General features: G+C 35.2%; 1 protein-coding gene across 1 annotated transcript in view; it reads left to right on the top strand.

The window, feature by feature from the left end:
- The window catches only part of LOC148944671 (protein phosphatase 1G), a 76,859-nt gene extending 54,658 nt beyond the window's left edge, over positions 1-22,201 (top strand). The window contains exons 5-9 of the mRNA XM_089100076.1: positions 6,337-6,608; positions 7,272-7,556; positions 13,602-13,836; positions 17,395-17,546; positions 21,701-22,201. Coding sequence (XP_088956202.1) covers positions 6,337-6,608; positions 7,272-7,556; positions 13,602-13,836; positions 17,395-17,546; positions 21,701-22,105 — 1,349 coding nt within the window. The 3' untranslated portion in view covers positions 22,106-22,201. The remainder of the gene's footprint in view (positions 1-6,336; positions 6,609-7,271; positions 7,557-13,601; positions 13,837-17,394; positions 17,547-21,700) is intronic.
- Positions 22,202-22,557: the final 356 nt, after the last annotated feature.

Genomic DNA, 22,557 nt, shown 5'->3' with positions numbered 1-22,557 from the left:
CCAAGGTAAATGAAGCTGTCCACGTGATCAGTGTTTTCGTTACCCAACGTCACCTTTTCATCTTCACTTATTCCTAGCCTTAGTGACTTAGTCTTCTTAACATTAATTTTTAAATCTCTTCTTGCACCCTGAACTCTTAAACCTCTTAAAGTTCATTCATTTTGCTCACACTATCATCTAGGATGAATCATCAGAATAATCTAAGCCCAGAAAAGTTTTTCCTCCCCATTTGGCGTTCTCCCATTGCCTTTCCTGTGCTCCTTAAGACATAGTGCATCAAAATGATGCACATAAAAGGGGATATATCACAACTCTGCTTATTTCCTGATTTAATACGAAACCAGCTGCTTACGTCATTTTCTACCGTAATCGCAGCAGTGTTATTCTCGTATGTAGCACTGATCACTTTTACGTATTTATCTGGTATACCGTACAAGGGTAGTATATTCACTAAAGGTCTTGGTCCTATCAACAGAATCGAACGCTTGCTTATAATCTATAAAATTCAGGAGCAAAGGTGTTGGATGATGACTCAGACACTTCTCAATTATTAACCCTAGAGTGACAATTTGGTCGACACATCCTCTACCTTCCCTAAAACCGCGCTCTTCTTCTTTTTATTCTCTTATAAATTACTTCTCTTTAAATTACTATTCTCAAAATACCTAATGGATTGCAATTTTAGTAAAATGTAAGGGGCCCTCATTGAAATTGATATATCAAAAGTCATCTGCCTGAAATACCTAATCTGTAGAACTGAAAATTGTAAGCAAAATAGTTAAAACGAGTTTTAAGCTAATCAATACGGTTCAAGTCATGTAATCTCGAAAAAAAGTTGCTATGGCCCTCTAGGGGATGTTTCAGAGCCTCTTGAGGACAAATTGGTGCTAAAAATTGTCTATAAATATCTTCTTTTTGAAAAAAGGTATAAGCAGAGATTGGGGAACAGGATTGTGGAATTTTGTGAATGACATTAGTCTAATTGACCCTTTGGTAAAACAAAGTTTTGGAAATAGTAATTTTCAACTTTCAAATAGGCGGTTGTGTTGCCAGTCGAGAACTATGGCTCCTCACCCCATTCTACTTGCGTGCGAAGCGCGGACAGACAAATCTTGATCTGTAGCTAGTATTGATTATCTAAAAATAGAATTCCTTCAGTGGCTTTTTCTATTTTGAAGCTTAGATTCTGCGAATTCCTTACATTTTTTCTAAATAAAATGCCCTAGATTCGAAGCATAACTTTTTAGAATTCATATTGCTTTGAATGCCGATAGAACTTCATGCTATCTTTCGACATCCTAAGCTAGATTTCCGTATCTCTCAGGAATTTTTGGGAAATAATATCGGAAATCTAGTTCCGATTTTTTTTTTAATTTTCGGTTTTGATGTTTATATTTTTTTTTACCCGTTTAATGGTATGAAAATTGAACGAGAAAACATGCACTCTTCTATATGTGTAAATTTACCGTATACTGAGAAAGACAAGTTTACACAATGAACTGTTTCACAGATGTTTATTAACCAGAATAAATAGTACACAGTCTAAGTAGAGGTAGAAGTGTGGATAAATTTGTCCCCAATCTAAGATAAATTCCTGTGTACTTGGCTGTATATATGGGTACTTATGCATATGAATTAAAAAAAAGTAATTTTCCGGGTGATCAAAAATAGGAATCCAAATTAATTATACTATGTGATGAAAAATGTTGTCGATGATGTATTTCAAACGACATAGTGGATCAAATATGAAAGCTCTCTTTCACTGTCTAAAAAGATTGTGAATTTCTAATCTAAATCAAAGAGTATGGGTACTTGAGTGGAAACTGGCACTAGGGTCGACAAAAAATACTCATCGCCATCTAGTTTTTTGCGACGCGGCTTTTTTCTGTGTAATAATAAGAATAGTTAATTTAATTAGTGTAATTAATAAAATGTGGGCAGTAATAACTGTCTGATCTCAGTTCCTGACAAAAAAAAAAGATTACACAGCTTGAAAAAAATGTCAAATGTCACCACTTGCTATACTAGCGCTAGTTCCCACTCTTATAACTTACCCATACCCTTTGATTGCAATTATAAGTTTTACTGGATTGAAGAATGCGTTATTCCGCTGACAATCGGGATGGGAAGTTCATAATCCAAACTGCAAATAGAAAGAATTTGCTGGAGAGCAAAATTCTAGTTTTGGATTGTGGATGGTGCTGGTTCGTGGGTATTCAATTGGAGGTTTATAAACTTAGCTACAGGGGCGGATCCAGGATTTCTTTTTTTTTAGGGGGGGGGGGGAATAGGTTGATCCGATACAAGAAAATTTAGGGGGGGGCGCAAAATAGGTTGATCCGATAAACTTGCGTTAGGAGCAAGTTTAATTAACGGAAACTTGTGTCGATTAAGTAAATTACACTACTTTAGACTACGCTAGGGGGGCGTGCCCCCTGGATCCGCCACTGCTTTGCTAAAACTTTGGACCATCAAATTTACAACTTGATGATCCTGTCTAGTCCCCGGCGCCGCGCCGGCAGATCGACCGAACACCGCCGACGAGAGGCCCGGTCGACCGCCGCCGAAGTGTCGCTACGCCGCCGCCCGCAGAGGTGGCGGCATTTGGCTGACTTTGAATTAATTTTGCGGCAATTCTTTATTGCATCAACCGCAAAGTTGGGGCTTTTCTTTCTAGTGTGGTTTAGTTTTTCGATTTTCTTGATTTGAAATCAAGCAGGGCTTGCACTAAGGGCCCCGAATTTTCGGGTATTTCCCCGAAAATCTATGCGTCACCCCGAAAAAAAATTTGGTTCCCCGAATCCCCAAAAATCACGCCTGCCAAACCCCTAGCGATTTATCACCAGTGACTTTCCCTGCCAAATATTACTTTGTATAACATAATTCTTCACTACTCTCTTGTTCGTTAATTTTTGTCTCTTTTGTTACTTTGCATAAGAACCAGACAGATGCAACATGCAGTTGTAAATATTGCAATATACACAGTTCTTCATATGTTGACAAAAAAAGTATCGTCTTTATGAAATGAGTTTAAATAATTTCAAATGCAGTTTCCCAATTGCTATTTCTTACATCATTCGTAGTCAAGAATTTTATTTTGAAGTTGAATAGAATTATAAACACATTCACTACTATACAGCTTCAGCCTTCAGTTGGATTTTGAAATTGATAGCCGACAGATTGTTTCTACAGATGAATTGTAAGTTTGCAGAATTTGTTTTTAGATAAGATTTTCTTAATGTTTAATACTCAATTGTTGAACGCCTGATAGATTAAAGAAAATACAATCTTCCTTCTGAAAAATTCCCCCCCCCCCAAAAAAAAACCTTCTATTGAGACAAAATTTAGCAATAGACTAAGCTATATACACGGTTGGGGAATTAAAGATTGAAACGGAAGTTACCCCAAAAATATGAACCTTAAATAAATTGTTAAATTATTGCCTATAGGGGGGGGGGGGTAGGGGACTATCATTTTAAAATTATAATACCTCATTTTTTTTTATTGAAAGCAGGGATGCCAAAGAGATAATTATTTTTCCATTTAAAGTGGAGATGGAAGAAAATGATATCAAATTCCCTGGGAAATCATTGAAATATTTTGATAGAACCAGGGCCCCCCCCCCATTGGGACTTGTTCATTGTCTTGGGTATTTTGCGATTTCTCATAGGCCACTGGCCTAATTTGGCTTTTTCGTGGGCTCCCTTTTAATTGGATTCTTTTGATTTTATTGAATGCCAAGGCGAATCAATGACTCAGTTTTCCAATAATTTGACGTATATCTGAATAATTTCGACATTTTTGTTGTTGTCTTTGTACCCCTTACATATCCTCAATTTTCAAGGAACGCTAAACTGTTTAACATTATTTTGTGTTTGTTTTTAAACCATATAGTGACCTAGTTAATTATTTAAAAAAATTATTTTTTTAATGTAAAGCTGAGACGGTATCCTATCAAAGTGGTGTCCAGGGGGGGGGAGGGTAGGGAGGTATTACATTTAAACGATAATATCTTGAATTTTTTTATTGAAAGCAGGTATGCCAAAAAGTTATTTTTTTTTATTTAAAGCAGAGACGGCATCCTATCAAGGTGGTGTCCAGACGGGGGGGGGGGGGGTAGGGAGCAATCATATTTAAATGATAATACCTCGAATTAGTTTTTTTAAAGCAGGGATGCCAATAAGATAAATTTTTTTTTTATTTAAAGCAGAGACGGTATCCTATCAAGATGGTATCCAGAGGGGGGGGGGCATAGGGGGTTATTATATTTAAGTGAAAGTACCTTGATTTTTTTTTTTTTATTGAAAGAAGGGATGCCAAAAATTTTAAAATTTAACAAAAATTAACAAAATTTTCGTTAGTTATACTTGATACAGCACTTGTATAGTTTTATCATCCAAAGAGAAAGGGACACATGCCTCCAACCCGTTTTTTCTTATTGATGTAACGAGTTTACTTTGAAAACATTCATTCATAAGTACCACGCAGATTAACACTAAAACGAATCGGTGTGACAAAAGCGATATCGACATCCGTACTTAACGTTGCGCTCGAGTGACAATGGCGTCCTTGGTCCAGTGCCCAAGTTACATCAAAAGGCCAGGTCATAATAAAAGCTTTTAATATGGGAGGTTCAAGGAGGAGTCTTTGACAGTCTTATGACCTCAGGGTGCTAGATGTCGTAACGTTCTTACGTATCTATAGTGGTTTAAAAAATTCGGTTACCCCACAAATGATGACCAAATATATGCACAAATATAACAAATGTAACATTTGGAATATTATAACACTTTTTTCAAAGCTTTGAAGAAAAGCAAAAAAGGCTAAATACCCCTAACTACGCTTGAAAGCTATTTTAAAAAGAAACTCTTTGGAGATTTACATGGATATGTCCATAGCAGAACCTTTGAGCCTGGGTGGGGATCAAAGAGGAGTCTTTGAGTATTTTGACCACAGGTGACTTATTGTTGTAACTTTCTTGAATTTGATAATTTTTGTGAGCATTTGGAAATAAAAGCTTAAGCTCAAAAAGTGATACTAAGTGTCCTAACATTTTGATTGGATTAAAAGTTACGAACTAGGAAGAAAACCTCTACATCTTCTTGGAGCTACTTCAGTCTGCATATTATTTCATTTAATTACATGTAAAACGGATGAGCTTTTTATTTTTTACCTAAGAAAATAGCTGGCACGTCATTTTTCTTCATACCGAATAAACCATTAAGTGTTTTTTGTTTCTTTGTAATTGAAATGTTCTCACGTGAAGTGTTCATCATGTATTTTTCAATTCGATAAATTTACTCCTTTTAGATGCAGTTTATAATTTAGCTGATATTAGGTATTTATGAGTTTATAATTTTGAATGAATCCCCAAAAGAAAAAATGAATAATATCCAAAAGACCAGTCAAACGCAAAAAAGCAGCAGTTCAGCCTTATCCTACGTGATATATATTCTATAAAGAAGCCAAAAAAAAACTTTAAAATGAATTTTTTTAATTGTTATTAAAAACCAATTTTTAATACGAGGAAGGCTTGTTAGGAATCCAAAAGAGCAATAAAAACAATGAATATCAAAGTCGCCCATTTCAACTATTTTAAAGGTGACAAAACAGATATAGGCAAAGGGCATTATGAAAAAATTAAGCTTCAAAGTTCAAACTTATGTTCAAAGTTTCTACCCAAATAACTGACGAATTTTGTGATTTTAAGTTTTGAAGTTTAGTATGCAGTAATGCTCGATGAAAAAAAACCTACTAATTTTGATAATTATTTATGTTAAGAATACATAGCTAATAGATACTTCATATATTATGCAAGGGTTCTGAAACGCCACAGCCATTTCGTTTTTACCAGATTTCTACTTCTCTTGATCAATAACGAAGAAGACCAGTTTCCAGCCAGCGACTTGTGAAGTTTTGAACTCATGAATAGGCTCGAATCTGTGCTAAATTTAAGCTGTGATTTGAGAAAGACTGATGAAAACATTAATATTTGCGGTCAACATTGATTGCGCTGGCGGTGCGCCGCCGATATCTTACTGGTGGCGCGGTAGCAGTGCACTGTTTTTGGCCCCACCGCCGCCGGTCTTCCCTCATCGGCGCGGCGCCGGGGTCTAATCCTGTCTTACTGTAAAACATTGTAAGAATCTAGTTTTTCGGTTGAAAAGGCCTGAAATCTTGTTCAAGCCTTCCACTTTGGTTTATTTTTTGGCAAAGAAAGCGCCCTAATCTAATTTTTGATTTATTTTCTTTTTTATCAACATTAAGCATGATGTACTGCTTTTTAGCTAAAATGAGGAAAGTTCATGGCTTACCTTGTTTTGTTGTTTTTTGCAGAAAAAGAAGAGGCCAAACCGAAAGGCGATAATGAAAAGAGTGAAGCTCAAGAATCATGTAAAGAAGAAACAGTAGAAGTTACCAAAGTCAATGGAACACTCGAAAAAGAAAAAGAAACTAGCTTTGCAGGCTCTGGCGTAAATTTGCCTCCAACACCGTCTATAAAGGGCAAAGGCAAGGGCAAAGGAAAGAGCAAAGTTTCCACAAAAACGTCATCTGATATTGGACAAGATGAAGTGATGGACCTACAGCCAGTTGTCAAGGTTGATAAGGTACTCCTTTTGATTGCCCTTTCATTTTCATTTCGACGCCCTTTTCCTTTTTGTTGCGTAAGAGTTATCCCTTTTGGAAATTTCACGTTGGGTTTTGACTTCCTGCGCAAGACCTTAAGTTGACCAAACCACAACACACCCCAAAATGTAAGAGTTTTGGTGTTTGAGCGATTTTTTTTTTTTTTTTTTTTTTTTTTTTTTTTTTAAGTGAACGTTTCAACAATGAATATACCTGATGAAAAAAGAATACTTGAATGGAATGTATTGCAGAAGCTAGAAAGTATTTGTATTTGTTTATTTTGACCTTATGGTTTCTGCAGATGATGGCGTTTATACGCCAGAACAAAATGGCGTTGAAGTATCAAAGTAACCGTTTCGATATGAAGGGAGGTACATGTAAGAATCCTAACACTAAACGTTATAATCTTAGCATGGGATGTAACGAAATATCTTACGTCTAGAATTTGAAGGATCATTTTAACTCCCTAGTTATTCCTAGCTCCCTAGTAACTCCCGTAAATTTTTCACAAACGCAGCTTTCAATGTATTATAATGTCTTCTTTGTTTTCGTCACGTCTGAGTTTTTCGTTACTTTTGACTCTTATCTGAATACCAAGTGCAGGTTTCAACGCAACGTAATATTTTTTTTCGGTTTTATTATAGCTTCCCGTTAGAGTTTCCCCTCGTAAAGCCAAAGAGTTATACAAATCAATAACTGAAGTGTCAAATTCTAACGGTAACGCTGATGAGAGTGAATCCGACGAGAGTGACGCCGATTTTGATGCAGGAAAAGATGAAAGCGATCATAGTTCAGATGATGCTGTTAATGGAGGATCGGAAGAAGAAGATAGTGATGAATACGAAACAGTTGATGAAGAAGAAGAAGAAGAGCCAGAATCCGTAGAAGAGGAAGAAGATACGGCCTTTCTTGATTGCATGAAACATGAGGTTAGTAGAAAACTTTTCGAGTTAGAAAAAAGAAGTGTTTCTAGACTATATTTCTAGATTATATCGCAGTAGTGCATTTCTGTTGTGATTATTAACCTTTTAGTGCAAAAGATTGTTTTGCTGTACCCATTTTTTTTTTTTTTTTTTGAAAATCAGTTAAAAATAAGAAAAATTCCTCTTTTCAGTGATTGGAATTATGTAAGTATATTCGTTTGGGGAGGGTTAGACTCCTATGATTGGTTCAAATATGTTACAGAACCCTCTGTTCAAGGATGCCTGGTATGATTATCTGGACCTTATAGAATGGAAGCTTAAATATTCAGCTGGACGCTGTGGTTTTACTTTGTTTATTCTTTACTTTTACGTTTTTTGTGACTTTTTTATTATTTTTTTATTTCAGTTCATGAAGAAAAACTTTTGGCCAAAGTTAAAATATTATATCCCTCTTCGTGTAAATTATGGAAAATTTCGGATATAGTGTTGTGTTTTGGACACGGTGATATTTAGCGTTATGTAATAAGTTTAAGCACAAAGGCTGTGAATTTTAATTAGATGTATTTTTAAAGAACTTTGACTTTAGTCTAAAGAGCGAGGGTTGAGGAAGGTCAGTCCCCATCATATACAGACTAATTCTGTTTGTTTCAATTTTAATGCTACTGTTTACTTTTATTTGAATTTTTGTTCATTTAATATAACTAGCAGAGATACTGACTGACGAATTGACCGATAAAGCCAGCGTTCGTGGTTCACAATGCATTACATATGACTAGAAGAGATACTGACTGACGAATTGACCGATAAAGCCAGCGTTCGTGGTTCAAAATGCATTACATATGACTAGAAGAGATACTGACTGACGAATTGACCGATAAAGCCTGCGTTCGTGGTTCACAATGCATTACATATACATTCAATTAAGTATTTTCAAAATCTATGTGTTTTGGATATATTTCTTATCGAAAAACTTTAAACTTTGAAAAACCAATTGAAAACTTTACTGTTAAAAAGAGTGTGTCAATTAGACTAGGAATAAATGAAGGTGAAGAGATGATGTTGGGTAGCGAGAAGATCAAGTGGATGGCTTCACTTATCTGCACAGTATTGTTAGTAAAGATGGTGGATGTAGTGAAGATGTTAAAGGAGTATAGCCAAGACCCATGGCTGTTTTTTCACAGTTGAAAAAGTTTGGAAGAATAGGAAGATAAGTCTACAAACCAAGATTGGAATATTTAAAGCTGCAGTGGTGACAGCAATCAAGTTTGGTGATGAAACGTGGGCGCTTCGGAAGGCGGAGGAGGATTTGTTAGATGTTTCCCAGAGCAATAGTCTACGTATAGTTTTGGGTACATGTTTGACTGACCTTATTTCTAACTCTAAGCTGTACAAAAAAAAGTAGCGAGAGAAAGATTGAGATGGGTAGGACACATTTTACGAATGAAGAATGACGCATTGCCAAAGTTCATTATTTTCGGTCATCCACCATGGGTCAAACGCAAAGCAGGTTGTTATCCCTTAATGGAATGGGAAGAGGTCGTGAGAAATGAAAGGGGAGTTTTTAACAGGTTGGGATGGGAGAGGAGTGGAGGTAGCCTTGTTGGCCTTAGGCAGCTGAGTGCATGAATGAGTTGTTAGTAGTAGTTTTAGCAGTATCATTTTGCTCTTTAACTACAAGTAATTCAATGGCTGGCTATAGTAACGAAAAATCCTGGAAGCAACGGCAGAACACTCCTTACTTCTGCCCTGTGTGTGTGGTATGGATGAGAGTGTGAGTCATTTGTTGTGTGAGTTAGAAGAATTGAATGAGTGGCGGAAGGAATTATACAGAGAGTGTAGGTTTGATGAAGATGGCTGGTGAATATAGTGAGGGATGAGTGTTCTGTAAATGTTGAAAGGTTAGGATGATTTCTCCGGCTAGGAATGTAGCGCAAAAATTGGTTTTCATAGTTTTTGTAATATTTTTTGTGAAATGTGGATTAAGTAGAATTGAGTTTTTTATTTTGTATTGCTATTGCCCTAGGATTTTAGAGCAATAAAAACCATTATTATTATAATGATTGAGTTAAAGATTATTAGCTGTGTGTGCAATCAAAACGGCATTGGTGCTAAACAACTATTTTTAAACTTTTAAATTAAATTTAAAGTAAATACAGCGAAAGAATTGTGTAGTTAATTGGAGCTGTATGTATTATTTAAAAGTTAAGTGAGAAGAGTTTTTCATTAATTTCAGTAATGTACAACTCTTGCAAAAGACACAATATCTTGCAGCGTTAGAAATCGAGAAATATGCATTTTCTACATATTTATTTTTCGGGGTAGGAGTGGCCAAACCTAGTTCACTCCTAGCGAGGAACCAGGCAGATTTCTTTAGCTACAATCAGGCATAGAAAAAGTTCCAAAGCTGCCAGTAGCAGAATTCCAAAAGCTGTTGATACTTTAGGAGCAAAACTTTTGACAGTTTTTCTTTGTGCAAAAAGTGTTTTTATATGTAAAAATGGTATTTTCAAACAAAATCTGCCGACAAATTTGAAAACTGCCAATTAGCATTGCTACTATGCTACCTTACCTTTTGCACGGGGGGCTACAATGATTATCTGTAGTATCCACTTCGAGGTGATTAGTAATTGAATTCATAATTTCACTATCACTCTTGTAGATTGTACCCAGTGCTCTTAAGGCTAGTTTAAAACGAAGGAAACCTATAATCTCTTGCCAATTGTCAAGCGAAACGCTGTCTAATCAATTTATATACAGCACAAATAATGTGCATCCTTTGTCCGCAAAGATTTCAATCAAGGCAGTTAGCACAACAGGAAACATGCAATGCTCTCAAATTATTAAACGATACTTCATGTGAGCTAATTTTTAATGTTTTCAAGAAGATAAGCCGGAATACCTTTAAGGACTACTCTTTCCTAAACTTCAAAAAGAAAATTCCACGCCATTCAATTAAAAAACAAAATTTACGCTTTTTAGTAATGTTAATTTCATTAAACCTGAATGTTTCTATTTCTGGCGCAAAAATTGATAAGTTAAACGTTCTGTCTAACATTTTCAGGAAAGAAGTTATTGGCTTTTAGTTTCCTGTCGTTCATTCTGTTTTGTTATCTTAGCTATACAAGTTATGGCAAGACCGCCCAACTAATTCACAACAGTTTGCCCGCACAAACTAAAAAAGCTTATATTGGACGTGATTCTTGAAGGTATCGAACAACCTTAAAGGATTTCAGTACGTAAATTTCGCTGCTACATGCATATATTAGTTTTACACTTGTTGAGCTTTTTGTATTTTTAGGCAAACTATTTCGATTTGTAAATTGTCATACTATGGTTAAGTCTCCTCACGACTGTACAACGCTAAGAGCTGTCAGAGTGTGCATATTTTATAACTATTCAAGGACGAATATCCGTGCCATACCTGCCCCATGCTTTCCATTTTATTTCTAAAATATTTCAACTTTCTAGCAATAATGTTTGGATGTCTTCGTTGGAAACAGCCAAATCAAATTTCATTATTTGTCAAGCGATATTTGTTCTTTCTTGCACGAATACCTAAATAGAAGAGCTGTAAAAAAACGCTTTTTTTACTTTTTTTTTGTGCAAGATAAGACACATAGTTAAAATGCTGGTGCCATCTGTTTGGCGAGAATGAGAGTTTATATTTTCTACCAAGGCTAGCCGAAAATGTAGATACAGTAAAAAGAGTTTAAATAAATTACAGGGTAGCCAACATAAGTGGATACATGTAAGAGTAAAATATACACATGCAGCGGTTCTATTACCCTTCACTGCTCACCCCTTTCGGCTGGGGCACCCTATAGTAGAATTTTGCCCTCTTTTTTGTCCTCAAAATTGAGTGTTTTTTTTTCTGATATTAAATATTGTTTACTTTTTTGTACTGTTTGTTTCTAAGGGTGACAGATGCACAGAGATAGGCTCCTCCATCGTCTTTTCACTGCTGACTCTTTTTAGCTGGAATATAGTCTATTAGCATTATCCCTAACTAAAAGGAGAAACAGTACAATCAACTGGTTGAAAAGATGGGAAATGGTATACATATCTTGAACTTCAAAATACAATTTTGCCCAACTTTGCCAGTATGCCTACACGTGGATTTAATGCGGATAACTCCATCCTCCTGAGTTAAGTCTGGAGGCACCCTTCCAAGAGTTGAACATTTGGGCTTAAAAAGGCTCCTGTTTTGTATTCTTGAGAAAGGGCATGAAATAGCCCAGACTTCAAAATACCAAACTCAGATATATATTAGACTCCAATCTATTTCTGCACATCTGTTTCTGCTCTTCAATTTTTCATACCATGGCAAACCAGTTAAAAATTGAATAAGTACAAATCAAGATAGGTATGCACAGAGGAGGGATTTGTCGAAGCAGCAAAAGATCCAAAAATCGGCCGAAAATTGAGATACTACGGATATATTTAAGCATTATATGGAAATATTATACATATTATAAATATTTACACATGTAATATATAAATATAAATTTTACACATTATACATAAATACGGAAACAATTAACAATTACTGTAAATGCACTGTAAATAGTATTCAAGATATCAGTCACTAATGTAAGTTACTTTTCGTAACTTACTAATGTAACCGTCTAGGGCTGAACGAAAAACAGGTCGTCCTCGGTTGGGGTGGAAGTATGTCATAAAGAAAGATTTAAGGGAAATGGAAACTTCCTGGGAGGGTGTAAAGAGGGAGGCTTTAAATGGATTGGGATGGAGGAGGAGCGTATGTAGCCGTGTTGGCCTCAAGTGGCTTGGTGCTGTGGTGAGTTGTTAGTAGTAGTAGTAGTCACTAGTATCTTTCAGTAGCTATAAGATTGTGAGCTTGGTTCCTTTCATAGCCTTTTCAGGCCAGGGCTAGACACCGCTGGTCTAGCCGTACGGGGATGATCTACCCTCTTGGTTGTATTATTTATGAGGTGCAATTTTAGTATCATTATGGATCAAAACAGCTGGGTGCAGACTAGGGATGCTCTACATGTTTATTAGCATTAATTTTATCTTTCAGAAGTAGGTTAATCGTCTTAATTTTCTTTTTATCACCGTTTATTGTCAGTGATTTTTTTTTTCGAGAATGTGCTTCTTTTTTATTATGTGATATATGCTTGTGTATTAGGGGACAATGGGGGTGAATTCCACGTAAAGATCTTTCGAAGGAAGTTTGTGAAATCTAGTTATTAATCAGATATTTAGACGAGAATCAAAAGATTTGAGTGCTAGTGGACCCCTCCACCCTCGTCACAGTCTAATGAAAGTTGTCTGGTGGTTACTTAATCTCTGTTTTAAGGCATTTCCAAGATTTAAGAACATTTATCCCTAAAATATAAGATGCGAACCATTAATTCTAAGATTGCTCTGGATGAAAAATTCCGACTTTCAGAAGACCCTGACTCCAAGAACCCAGATTATATGTGCACAATCCCAATATATCGCATCTCAGCCTCTACAACATATAACATACTAGTGGCAAAGCCTGTCGGGTTGGAGGTGTAAAAAAGAAACAAAACAGACACAAAAAGTTGTTTGAATCTTCTTGTCTGTGCGTGCGCGAAAAATGGTTTAATGTGTATTTTTTTTATTTCACAGACACATCTTTAACCCAAAAAAGAATATGTTTTTCGTATATGTACCTTTTACTTACAAAAAAACATCAATCCTTTGGGTCAAATCCACAACCCTGTGAATAATAGTCTTATCGACCAAATGTTGTACTGACTGAGCTACTGAGCCATGCTTGATTAGTTGCTTTTACGCCTTTGGTGCATCTACATATATCATTAAACGGGTTTCTGTTAAAAAAATTTTTTAGAGTTTATGGACATAAACTAATAACTATTATATAGCAATTAAACAAAATTATAAGTTTCTAATATGGGCTCTTTTTCTTCATTTTCTTCTTTTGGCTATATGTTTTCTTCATTTTATCGTGTTTCACATTTTTGACAGTTTTGAATTTATTGAATTCTTGAAGTAAATGCTATTTTGAGGATACACTATTGACTTGATTCGTTTTATTAGCCTGGTAACGACAGCGGCTGCACAGCTGTAGTGGCAATATTAAGTGATCAAAACATCTACGTTGCCAATGCAGGTGATTCAAGAGCTGTTCTATGTCGAGGTGGCAAAGCCATAGACTTAAGTGAAGATCACAAGCCAGAGGATGATCGAGAGCAAACAAGAATTAAAAAAGCTGGTGGCAGTGTTACAGCTGAAGGGCGTGTCAATGGTGGCCTTAATTTGTCTCGTGCTATTGGTAAGTTCTTGCCTTTTCTTTATCTTTTGAGCCTCCAGAAACACTAGAGCTTACTAATATATTCCATTTCCTTTCTAAAGTACCAAGGACATTTAAATAGAAACATGTCTTGTCCGTTGGACATATCTTGGATTTATTCATTCCTGAAAACCAAGGGTTTGTAACATTTTTCTTTTGATTGTTCAATTAATTAGTTTCCAAGGGAATTATCACATTTATTGGGCAGTATCAATATCACGTTTTTAGAGAAATTGATAAAAGTGAAAACTAATGTTTAAAGGGATTCCGTTTAAAGTTGTTGCTCTTTTTTTAGCTTACTATAAAATACTTCGTCCTTGTCTCCCAAGTACTTCAAAATAAAGGGTAGTGTAAAGAAAACAGAATTCTACTATCAGCTTAGAGTACCAAGGACATTAAGGTAAAAACATCCATTGCCCCTTGGGCACATCTTAGGTCTATTTATTTCCGAAAACCGAGATTTTCTAAGATTTTGTTTTTGGTTATTTTCTGAATGCCGAGGTTTTCTAAGATTTTGTTTTTGGTTGTTTAAACCAATTTTTATTTCTGGAGCACCACAGACATTACAATTAAAACATCTCTTGTCCCTTGAACGCATCTTAGGTCTAATCATACTCGAAAACCGAAATTTTCTAAGGTATTTCGTTTTGTTGTTTCAAATTATAAAGTTTTTAGGGCAACATCAAATTTTCGTCGGTGTTGCCATTTTGAACTGTGAAAATAAATCAGGAAAATTAGGTAGTTAGATTTAACAACGCTATTCGTTGGTAAAAATTGAAACATTAGCAATTTGTCAGAGATAGCTACAACTTCAAAGCTACAGCTTTTTAAGGCGTTTTATGATATTTGGTTTAAATATGGCTTCTTTTTTTTACTTGGGGAAATGGGCTGATGGAAATGCCTGACGTAAAATCAGCGAAAGAAGATCATTCTTAGTTGGTAAAGAACAACAGAGGAAGTAATTTTAATAGCAATATCGCCCAAATCAAACGGTGGAAATGCCTAGCCAGTCGGTAAGTCACTCCCCCCCCCCCCTAATATTTTGGCCAGTGACGCCTCTGATCGGTACCGGATCAAGCTCGTATTTCTTAGTCCTAACTTGTTCTCTATATGCACTATCACATGGCAACTCATTCACTGTTACCACTAGTTTTGTGTTTTTAAATTATATTCTTAACCTTTGTCTTACCCTGCTATGATAACTCAACTCCCCTAAAACACGAAATTTTTATTAAAATATATAAAATATATTTTTATTCAAATAAATAAATATGAAAAAATAAACAGTACAGGATGTTCTACATCTACACCATATATTCTGCCCGTATTTTGAATATAGGTAGGCTACAATATGCAAAAATTCCTTCTTTTCTTCATTTTTATTCGTTATAATTTCTCTCTAGCTGCTTAATTTTATATATGGGGTGAATTTTCCACGGGATGACGCCTAGCAGCAATACAAAAGAGTCCTGAGTGTTGTGCATTTGTGCCAAAATACCTTGTAAATACCCCTCTCCAGGAAAATTCTATAATTGCACAATGTTATTTGGGCACAAATGCACAATGCACAGCGCTGTTTTACATTATTTGTCGTTAGCCGGTCTCGTGAGACTTTTTCAAGTCCACCAAAAGTTAATGAATAAGGAGTTATTCTTATGAATTAGTAGTTTCCATAATATTTAATGGGGTCTGTGGCTTTTGTTTACTAATTTAGATCTTGGAACAGGAGATGGCCAAAATTTTTCACAATAAGTTTCGTTTTTTTTTTCGTTTTTTTTCGACAAAGATATTAGAAATAATTGAGACATTTCACTATGTTGACAATACAACTGTCCAGCCTACATAGGAAACTTTTTTGTACGGCCCCCTGTTGCATACATCCTATTCCACTTATTTTTTCCACTATCATTGGAGTACCAAGGACAGTGACAATATAATCCGATTGTTTGAGTTGCTTAGATTGAAAATTAAGTATCTATATTACCTTAAAAAATTAGAAAAAAAAATCTTTAAATCAATTTTTAATGAAAAAGACTTTCAAATGCAGTTATTCAGTTTTTGTAGTTGAGGGCTCAAAATATAAACAAGAAACTTGGTTGAAAATGAGCAAAAAGTAGGCGGAAAATCATAGTTGAAAGGGTGAAGCTTCCTTTGAAGATATTGCTGTCTTAGGCAATGATATTAGAATTTGAGTTTTAAAGGATGAAAATAATTGTCAAATTTAAATAATTAGCCTTGCCTTTTTTTTGTAACGGTTCAATGTCGTAACACTGATGAAAATATTGTACTAAAAAACTTCATAATTGAAAATATGTGATCATAATAGAAAATGTAATGAAAATTTATGCTGTAAAAAACTTCATAATTTTGAAACAACTAAAATAAAAATCTTAGAAAATTTCGGCTTTCAAGTATGAATAGAACTACGATGGGTCTAGGTGGGAGGGGGGGAGGAGGAGGAAATTTTTACTTGATGTCCTTGGCCACAGATAGGGTTAAGCTGATAAAATTTCATTTACTATACAAAAGGAAAGTTCAAAATGTCTAATTGCGTTTTTCTTGAAATGCATTTCCGCTCTCAGGTCGGGAGTTCTGTGTGAAGTAAATAAAACTTTGTGCGCTGGTATAAGTGTCCTATTAGCAAGGCCGTATCCATGGGGGAGAGGGTATTACCGGTTTTGACCTCCGTCTGAATTTTGCTCCGACTTGTTCAAAAATGACAAAAATCCATATAAACAAATTTTTTATGTGGTTTTAAAGATTCTCCCCACCCCGTAAAAAATGCTTGGAGCACCCTTACCTCTTAGCACCACTTTTCTGATAAATAGCTAAATTATTCAAACCGATAGAAATCCCTAACGAGAAGCTGCTTACCTTAACGACGAAATTGCTAAGTTGAAGTCAGTGGTCTTTTTTGTGGTTACAAACAAAACGGATATAACGCCGCAAACCTGAAAGCCAAGATTCTAAAACCACGAAAAGAAAATTGTTTGCTTTATATTTTTGCAACACCCGAATTTCTGGCTCGGATCCAGAATTCCTTATAAGGTTTTAGGGCCAAACACGACACGGGGATCCCTCTATTGGTTTTATTTAAAATTTAGGTTCATAAAACTTTATTTAATACTAGCCGAAAAGCCTGTCATAAGACAAGGATAAATAGTGAGTAAAACCGTAGCTTATACTTCTTTATGAGGACCGAAGAAATAATATTTTGCCTCGTTTTCCAACACAAAACCCGAAGTCACCTTTCCCCCAGCCGTATGATAGAACAGGAAAAAATTACCTAACTATGTATAAAATCGTCACCATTTTAATTAAATCTACCGACTGTATAAAAAGAATCCTTTGGTACCTGCCTTCAAGTACCCGTTGTATAGCCTCACATATTATTCATAGCTTAAGATTATTGACTGACTGAGAGTTACCGACATATGCAATTTTATTGGTAGATATTCTATAATATTTTGTTCAAATTCGATATTTTGCTCTTAGCTATCTTGTTATATACTGCCTGCCTGCATCCTCCACATTTTTCAGGTGATCATGGATATAAACGGAACAAAACTTTGAGTCAAGAGGAGCAGATGATCACAGCACTTCCTGATGTTCTTCACAAAGAGCTTGATCCTGATTTGGATGAGTTTGTTATTTTGGCATGCGATGGCATTTGGAACTCGATGACATCCCAGGTAAGTCGTGTGCATCATACTAGCAGAATCGGTTTTTCTTATTTTGCTGAATAGAAAATTAACCAAGACTTGAAACTTGAAACCAAATGCCTTAAATCATAGTTAAGCAGCATTTGGGGAAAGTCAGTTCCATTAAAGAATTGTTTCAATATGTAAGGAATTAATGATATGATGGAGAACATTTTTTCGGTGTGGAATACAAGGGGGAATGGGTAGATGTAATATTAAATGATAGAAGTTTTATGATGATTAAGAATAGGAAAAAATTGGTGCTGCAGTTATGGCCCCCAGCTACTATTTTCTGTATTTCAATTTGGATTTAAGGATGTGTATTTGTTTTTAATATTTATGCTGTTATACTTTTTTATTAGGCATGACCTATAAAGGCTTTTAGTGTTGATAAATATCAGGCTGAAAATGCAGGCACTTCCAGGGAGATGAGAGTTAGGAAGGTCATACTTTCCTTTTGAAATTGTTTTCCAGGCTTATATTATATGATATTTATTAAGGCCAAAAGCCTTTATAGGCCATGATTACTACGAAAATACAAAAACGTAAATTTATCGACAAAGGTACGCCGTTTAATTCAAATTAACATGCAAATAAATAGCGGAAAATGATTTCTGTCGGCCATTCCTGCACCACCAATTTTCCCATATTCTTAATCTTCATAAAACTTCTATCATTTAAAATGAAATAGCATTATGATAGAGGTGAGTAGTTTTGATAGGCCTGGTTTTGCTTCTTTCTTTTTCTTCTTCGTCAATGTTGTGATACCACATCATAAACTTAATTTGTTCAAATTTGCATGAACAAGAAGACGTGCAGGAAGGAGGGCTGTAGAAAGACATTTGCAAAAAATAATGGATCTTTACATTCGAGTCGAGAAGAGATTATACTTGACTTCAAAACTCGGCTGTTATATTATGTGCAGACTATCAGCATCAATTTTTTCCCCTTTTGCTTCACAGGAAACTGTGAAGATCACCACATAAAACAATAGTTTCCGGCTGAGAAGACTTCGGTGTTGATTTATTTATTATGTAAAACTAATCCACTCTTTAGTGAGGTTAAGACTGCTCATATACTAGGGACCCAAAATTATTTTTGATGGCCCTGCATAAAATAATTACAAATTAAAATGAATATATTATATACGAGGCGTGTTTTTTAATTATGGTCCGTTTGAACATGAGTACACAACTAAAGATTATTTCAAAAAAGTAAATTTATTTCCAGGAAGAGCATACTTTACTTTATTTTTTTACATAGTTAGCAAGTTTTTATAATCACTTATCATACCTCTCAACTAATTTTAAAGTAAGTCTTTATAAGAACTTGCTGCCGGCTCCAATATCCAAGAGTTCTCTGCTGTTTTTACGTCGTCGTCATCTCTTTAACTGCTGCCACTGAGGTGGCAACCGGTTGAACTGGAGACGAAACATGGGCTTCGCATATCACGCTTAAATCTAGGCAACAGAACATGGAATGCACCCACACTCCCCTGAAAATTTGAAGGCCGAACATCCTCTTTCCCAGCGTAAAATTATGGCGTCGGTGTTTAAAAAAAGGTATGGTGCTTTTTTGGTCAACTTCAAGCAACGTAGGAATAACTATCAATGCAGAAGCATACTGCCTAACCCTCAGAAAGCTCCACAGAGAAAAAAAAAAAAAAAAAAAAAAAACTCGGCATGCTAACAAAGGGTATTGTCCTTCTTCATGACAATGCAAGATCTCACACTGCTGGTCAGACCCGTAATTTGTTGGACAGTTTTGGCTGGGAAGTTTTAGATCACCCACAATACAGTCCTGATCTTGCGCCGAGTGATTACCATCCGCTTCTCCACCTCAGTGGCAAACGTTGGAATGATGCTGACGACGTAAGAACGGAAGTGAATTCCTGGTTAACGGAACAGGCTGCAAGTACTTAAACTTAGTTAAAAGGCATGGTAAGTGTTACAACCAAATTGGCAACTATGCTGTTAAATAGAGTAAAGTATGTACTTTTTGAAAATAAATTTACTTTTTTAAAATAATCATTCGTTGTGTACTTATTTTAAAACGAACCCTAATTAGAAAAGACGCCCCGCATAATAAAAAAGGACACAGTAAGATACAATATTCAACCACACTTATATAGTGTACCTCTTGTATTGTATTTACGAGGAATAACACATCAAATGTTCTGAAAGGCAATTGGTTACCAATGTGTTGTTGTTGAATTTGTAATGTACTAAATCGGTTGAATTGGGTTACCAATTGGTAAAAACGATTGTGGTTACCAACTGGTTAGCTTTGTGGAATTATAAAATACTTTCAGAAATGTGAATGCAGAATATTTTCAGTTCGTTTCTAGTATTAATTTAGCCCTTTACTTTCATTTTAAAAAAAAAAAAAACGTGGATACAATATTCTATACATGGATTGTTTATGATTGCAGAAAATCAGAACTATAATCTATAAAGCTAACTTGGATAACGGGAAAACTATTTTCTTTTTATTCCTTTTGACATTGCGACACAATTACATTTAGTATCATCATAATTATATTATCTATGTTTACATAAAAAACGTAAATACTGGCATAGTAACTAAGTATGCTTCAATTTTCCGCTCCAGATATTTATACTGATATTTAATTTAAATACGGGTTGTGAAGTTATGACACATTCCAAAATGGCCCTAAAAATCATTTGGGCTGGCCGTGCCTGATTTAAAGCAAATGTGAATGCACAACTTCTTCAGTTCTAGAGGCATTGTCATCTAACAAAAAAGATATTTTATGACGCTGTTTTTCGATTAAAATTCTTTCATGAAGCAATGAGAAAGGGGGGCCAACTATTTGTGTAAAGAGCAACCGATTTTTTTGCATAATATCATATTTAAGTTTATCTAAATTTGTGGGGCTACCGTCTCTGTCATCTGAGCTGTCATTCCCCTCCTCTACTCTCTAAGCTCAAGTTTAACTTCTGTATATTTATCTGTAGGAAACCTCATAGAGAATTAAAAACAGGGGCTCAAGGACGCTTTTTAGGGCTGATGCGCCCTCTACATACGCATATAAATGTTCACTGACTTGTTCCTTAAAGCTGAGCTACTACTATGCCGTTTTCTTCCTATTTGGTTTTTGTTTTTGGAACACGAAAATGTTGCTGGGGACAATCCATGGAATGTTGAACCAAACGAAAAGACGTTTGAAAATAACTCGGCTTTTTATGAGGCTGATTGGTTGATATAGTCGTGACATTTTTTTAACAAAGTAAGCTTCCTGTTATTCTTAGTTAAATCCATACTAAAAAAGAGATGTGATTGAAACTTAATTTTTTTCTATATTTTTTTTTTTTTTTTTTGAAGAATTAAATTAGTTTAAAAAAAGGTATCGATATAATAGACGTGATATAATAACTTATTGAGGTCAGGTTTTGTAAGATAACCCTTGTATTTCTGTATGTTGTTTATTCTGCTATACTATTAAAGAGAAAATTCTAATTCAATCGTTTCCAAATTACCCCCGTGTCCAGTCATCGCTGATTCGACTGGGTGGTTTTAAGGGTTTTTTTGCAAATTTGGCTCAATATCTCCATTGTGATTAGATTTTTTTATGCTTTTATGCATTTTATTTTTATCTTAGGACATCGTTTTCCCAGATAAAGCTTTATTTGGTCTGGAGGCTCTTTGCAGAACTGTAAAACCTTCAAAGGGCTGAATTTCAAACTCTTAAGGTTGTTACTCACATTTTTATAAGAATTTTGGCCAAGCCTTATTTTTCAAATTTTTTATCTCCAAATTATGACTGTGTTTCTTACTTTTCTTTCAGCTACTCCCGTGTAAATGTATCACGCCTTGATTTGTACTTTTTATAGTTAATTTTAGAGCTATTAGGAGGACCAAAGTGTTGCGTTTACAACACTGGTGACTATTTTAGAGAGTAGGGTACATTAAATGTACCATAATCACCCAAAAAGTCTGATATGGAAGCTAAATTCACGCTCTACACCAGTGAAATAAGTTGTGTTGTAAAGAAAAAATAAAAACACTTAATTTGCCCAGAATAAATACACACACAAAAATTACCATAGCCAATAAAAAAATACTACTAATAGTACCTTAGTACGATGGGTGGCAACATTGATCTCAAATGAATATTTTTTTAGGAAGCAGTCGACTTCGTCAGAGAGAGAATACAAAAAGGTGAAGCCTCAATGTCTAAAATTTGTGAAAGTCTTTTTGATTCGTGTATTGCGCCAAATACCCATGGTGATGGAACTGGATGTGACAACATGACTGCCATTATAGTTCAACTCTTCAAAGACCCCCCTCCTCCTCCCAGTGAAGAAAAAACAAGTCCTATTCCTGAGCAGTCGCAAACATCACAAGAGGGTGAGGTAGTAGTTCATTTGAAGGACATACTTCATGATAGTAGTACAAATGATACTAATTATACGGAAGAAAATTCAATGGATCAGCTTACGGGTCCTGATGAAAATGCGAGTGATCGCAAAAGATCATCAAGTCCAGTAGGTGAGGATGTTCAGAATAAGAAACAAAAAACTGGATGATTTTCTTTTCTATTTTACTTTAATTTCATTGATCAACCAAGTTTTGCTATAATTATGTCTTCAAATGAGATTTTTAATACATTCTTGTCATTGTCATTCCTTGTTCTTTATGACTAATAATAGGGTATCATTGGTCCCATTCTTATTTGATTTTATCGTTGTTTCAATAAGGAACGTCTTTGAGCAACCTTCACCATATCGTAAGATGGACCTACGAAAATCAGCTCATAATAGGTGACAGGTTGTGTAAGGTAGCCCTGAGCCAAGGGATTGCCGTGTACAGTTTTGGAAGAAAAATTTCTTCAAATTATCCAATGTCTGAAGCATAAAATCTACCTCCTGTCCATGTAGTAAATATTAAAGATACAAAGGACACAAAATATTAAGGATTCCCATCACAGTTTTAGAAGAAACATTCCATCAAATTATCCAATCCCTGGAGCACAACATCT

Source organism: Artemia sp. Qi Xiang Cuo, chromosome 14, assembly GCF_049724085.1.
Source record: "Artemia sp. Qi Xiang Cuo chromosome 14, ASM4972408v1, whole genome shotgun sequence".
In the NCBI taxonomy this organism is placed as follows: Eukaryota; Metazoa; Arthropoda; class Branchiopoda; order Anostraca; family Artemiidae; genus Artemia; species Artemia sp. Qi Xiang Cuo.
The sequence above is the reverse complement of the archived record's forward strand: the minus strand, read 5'-3'. Positions and strand labels throughout refer to the sequence as shown.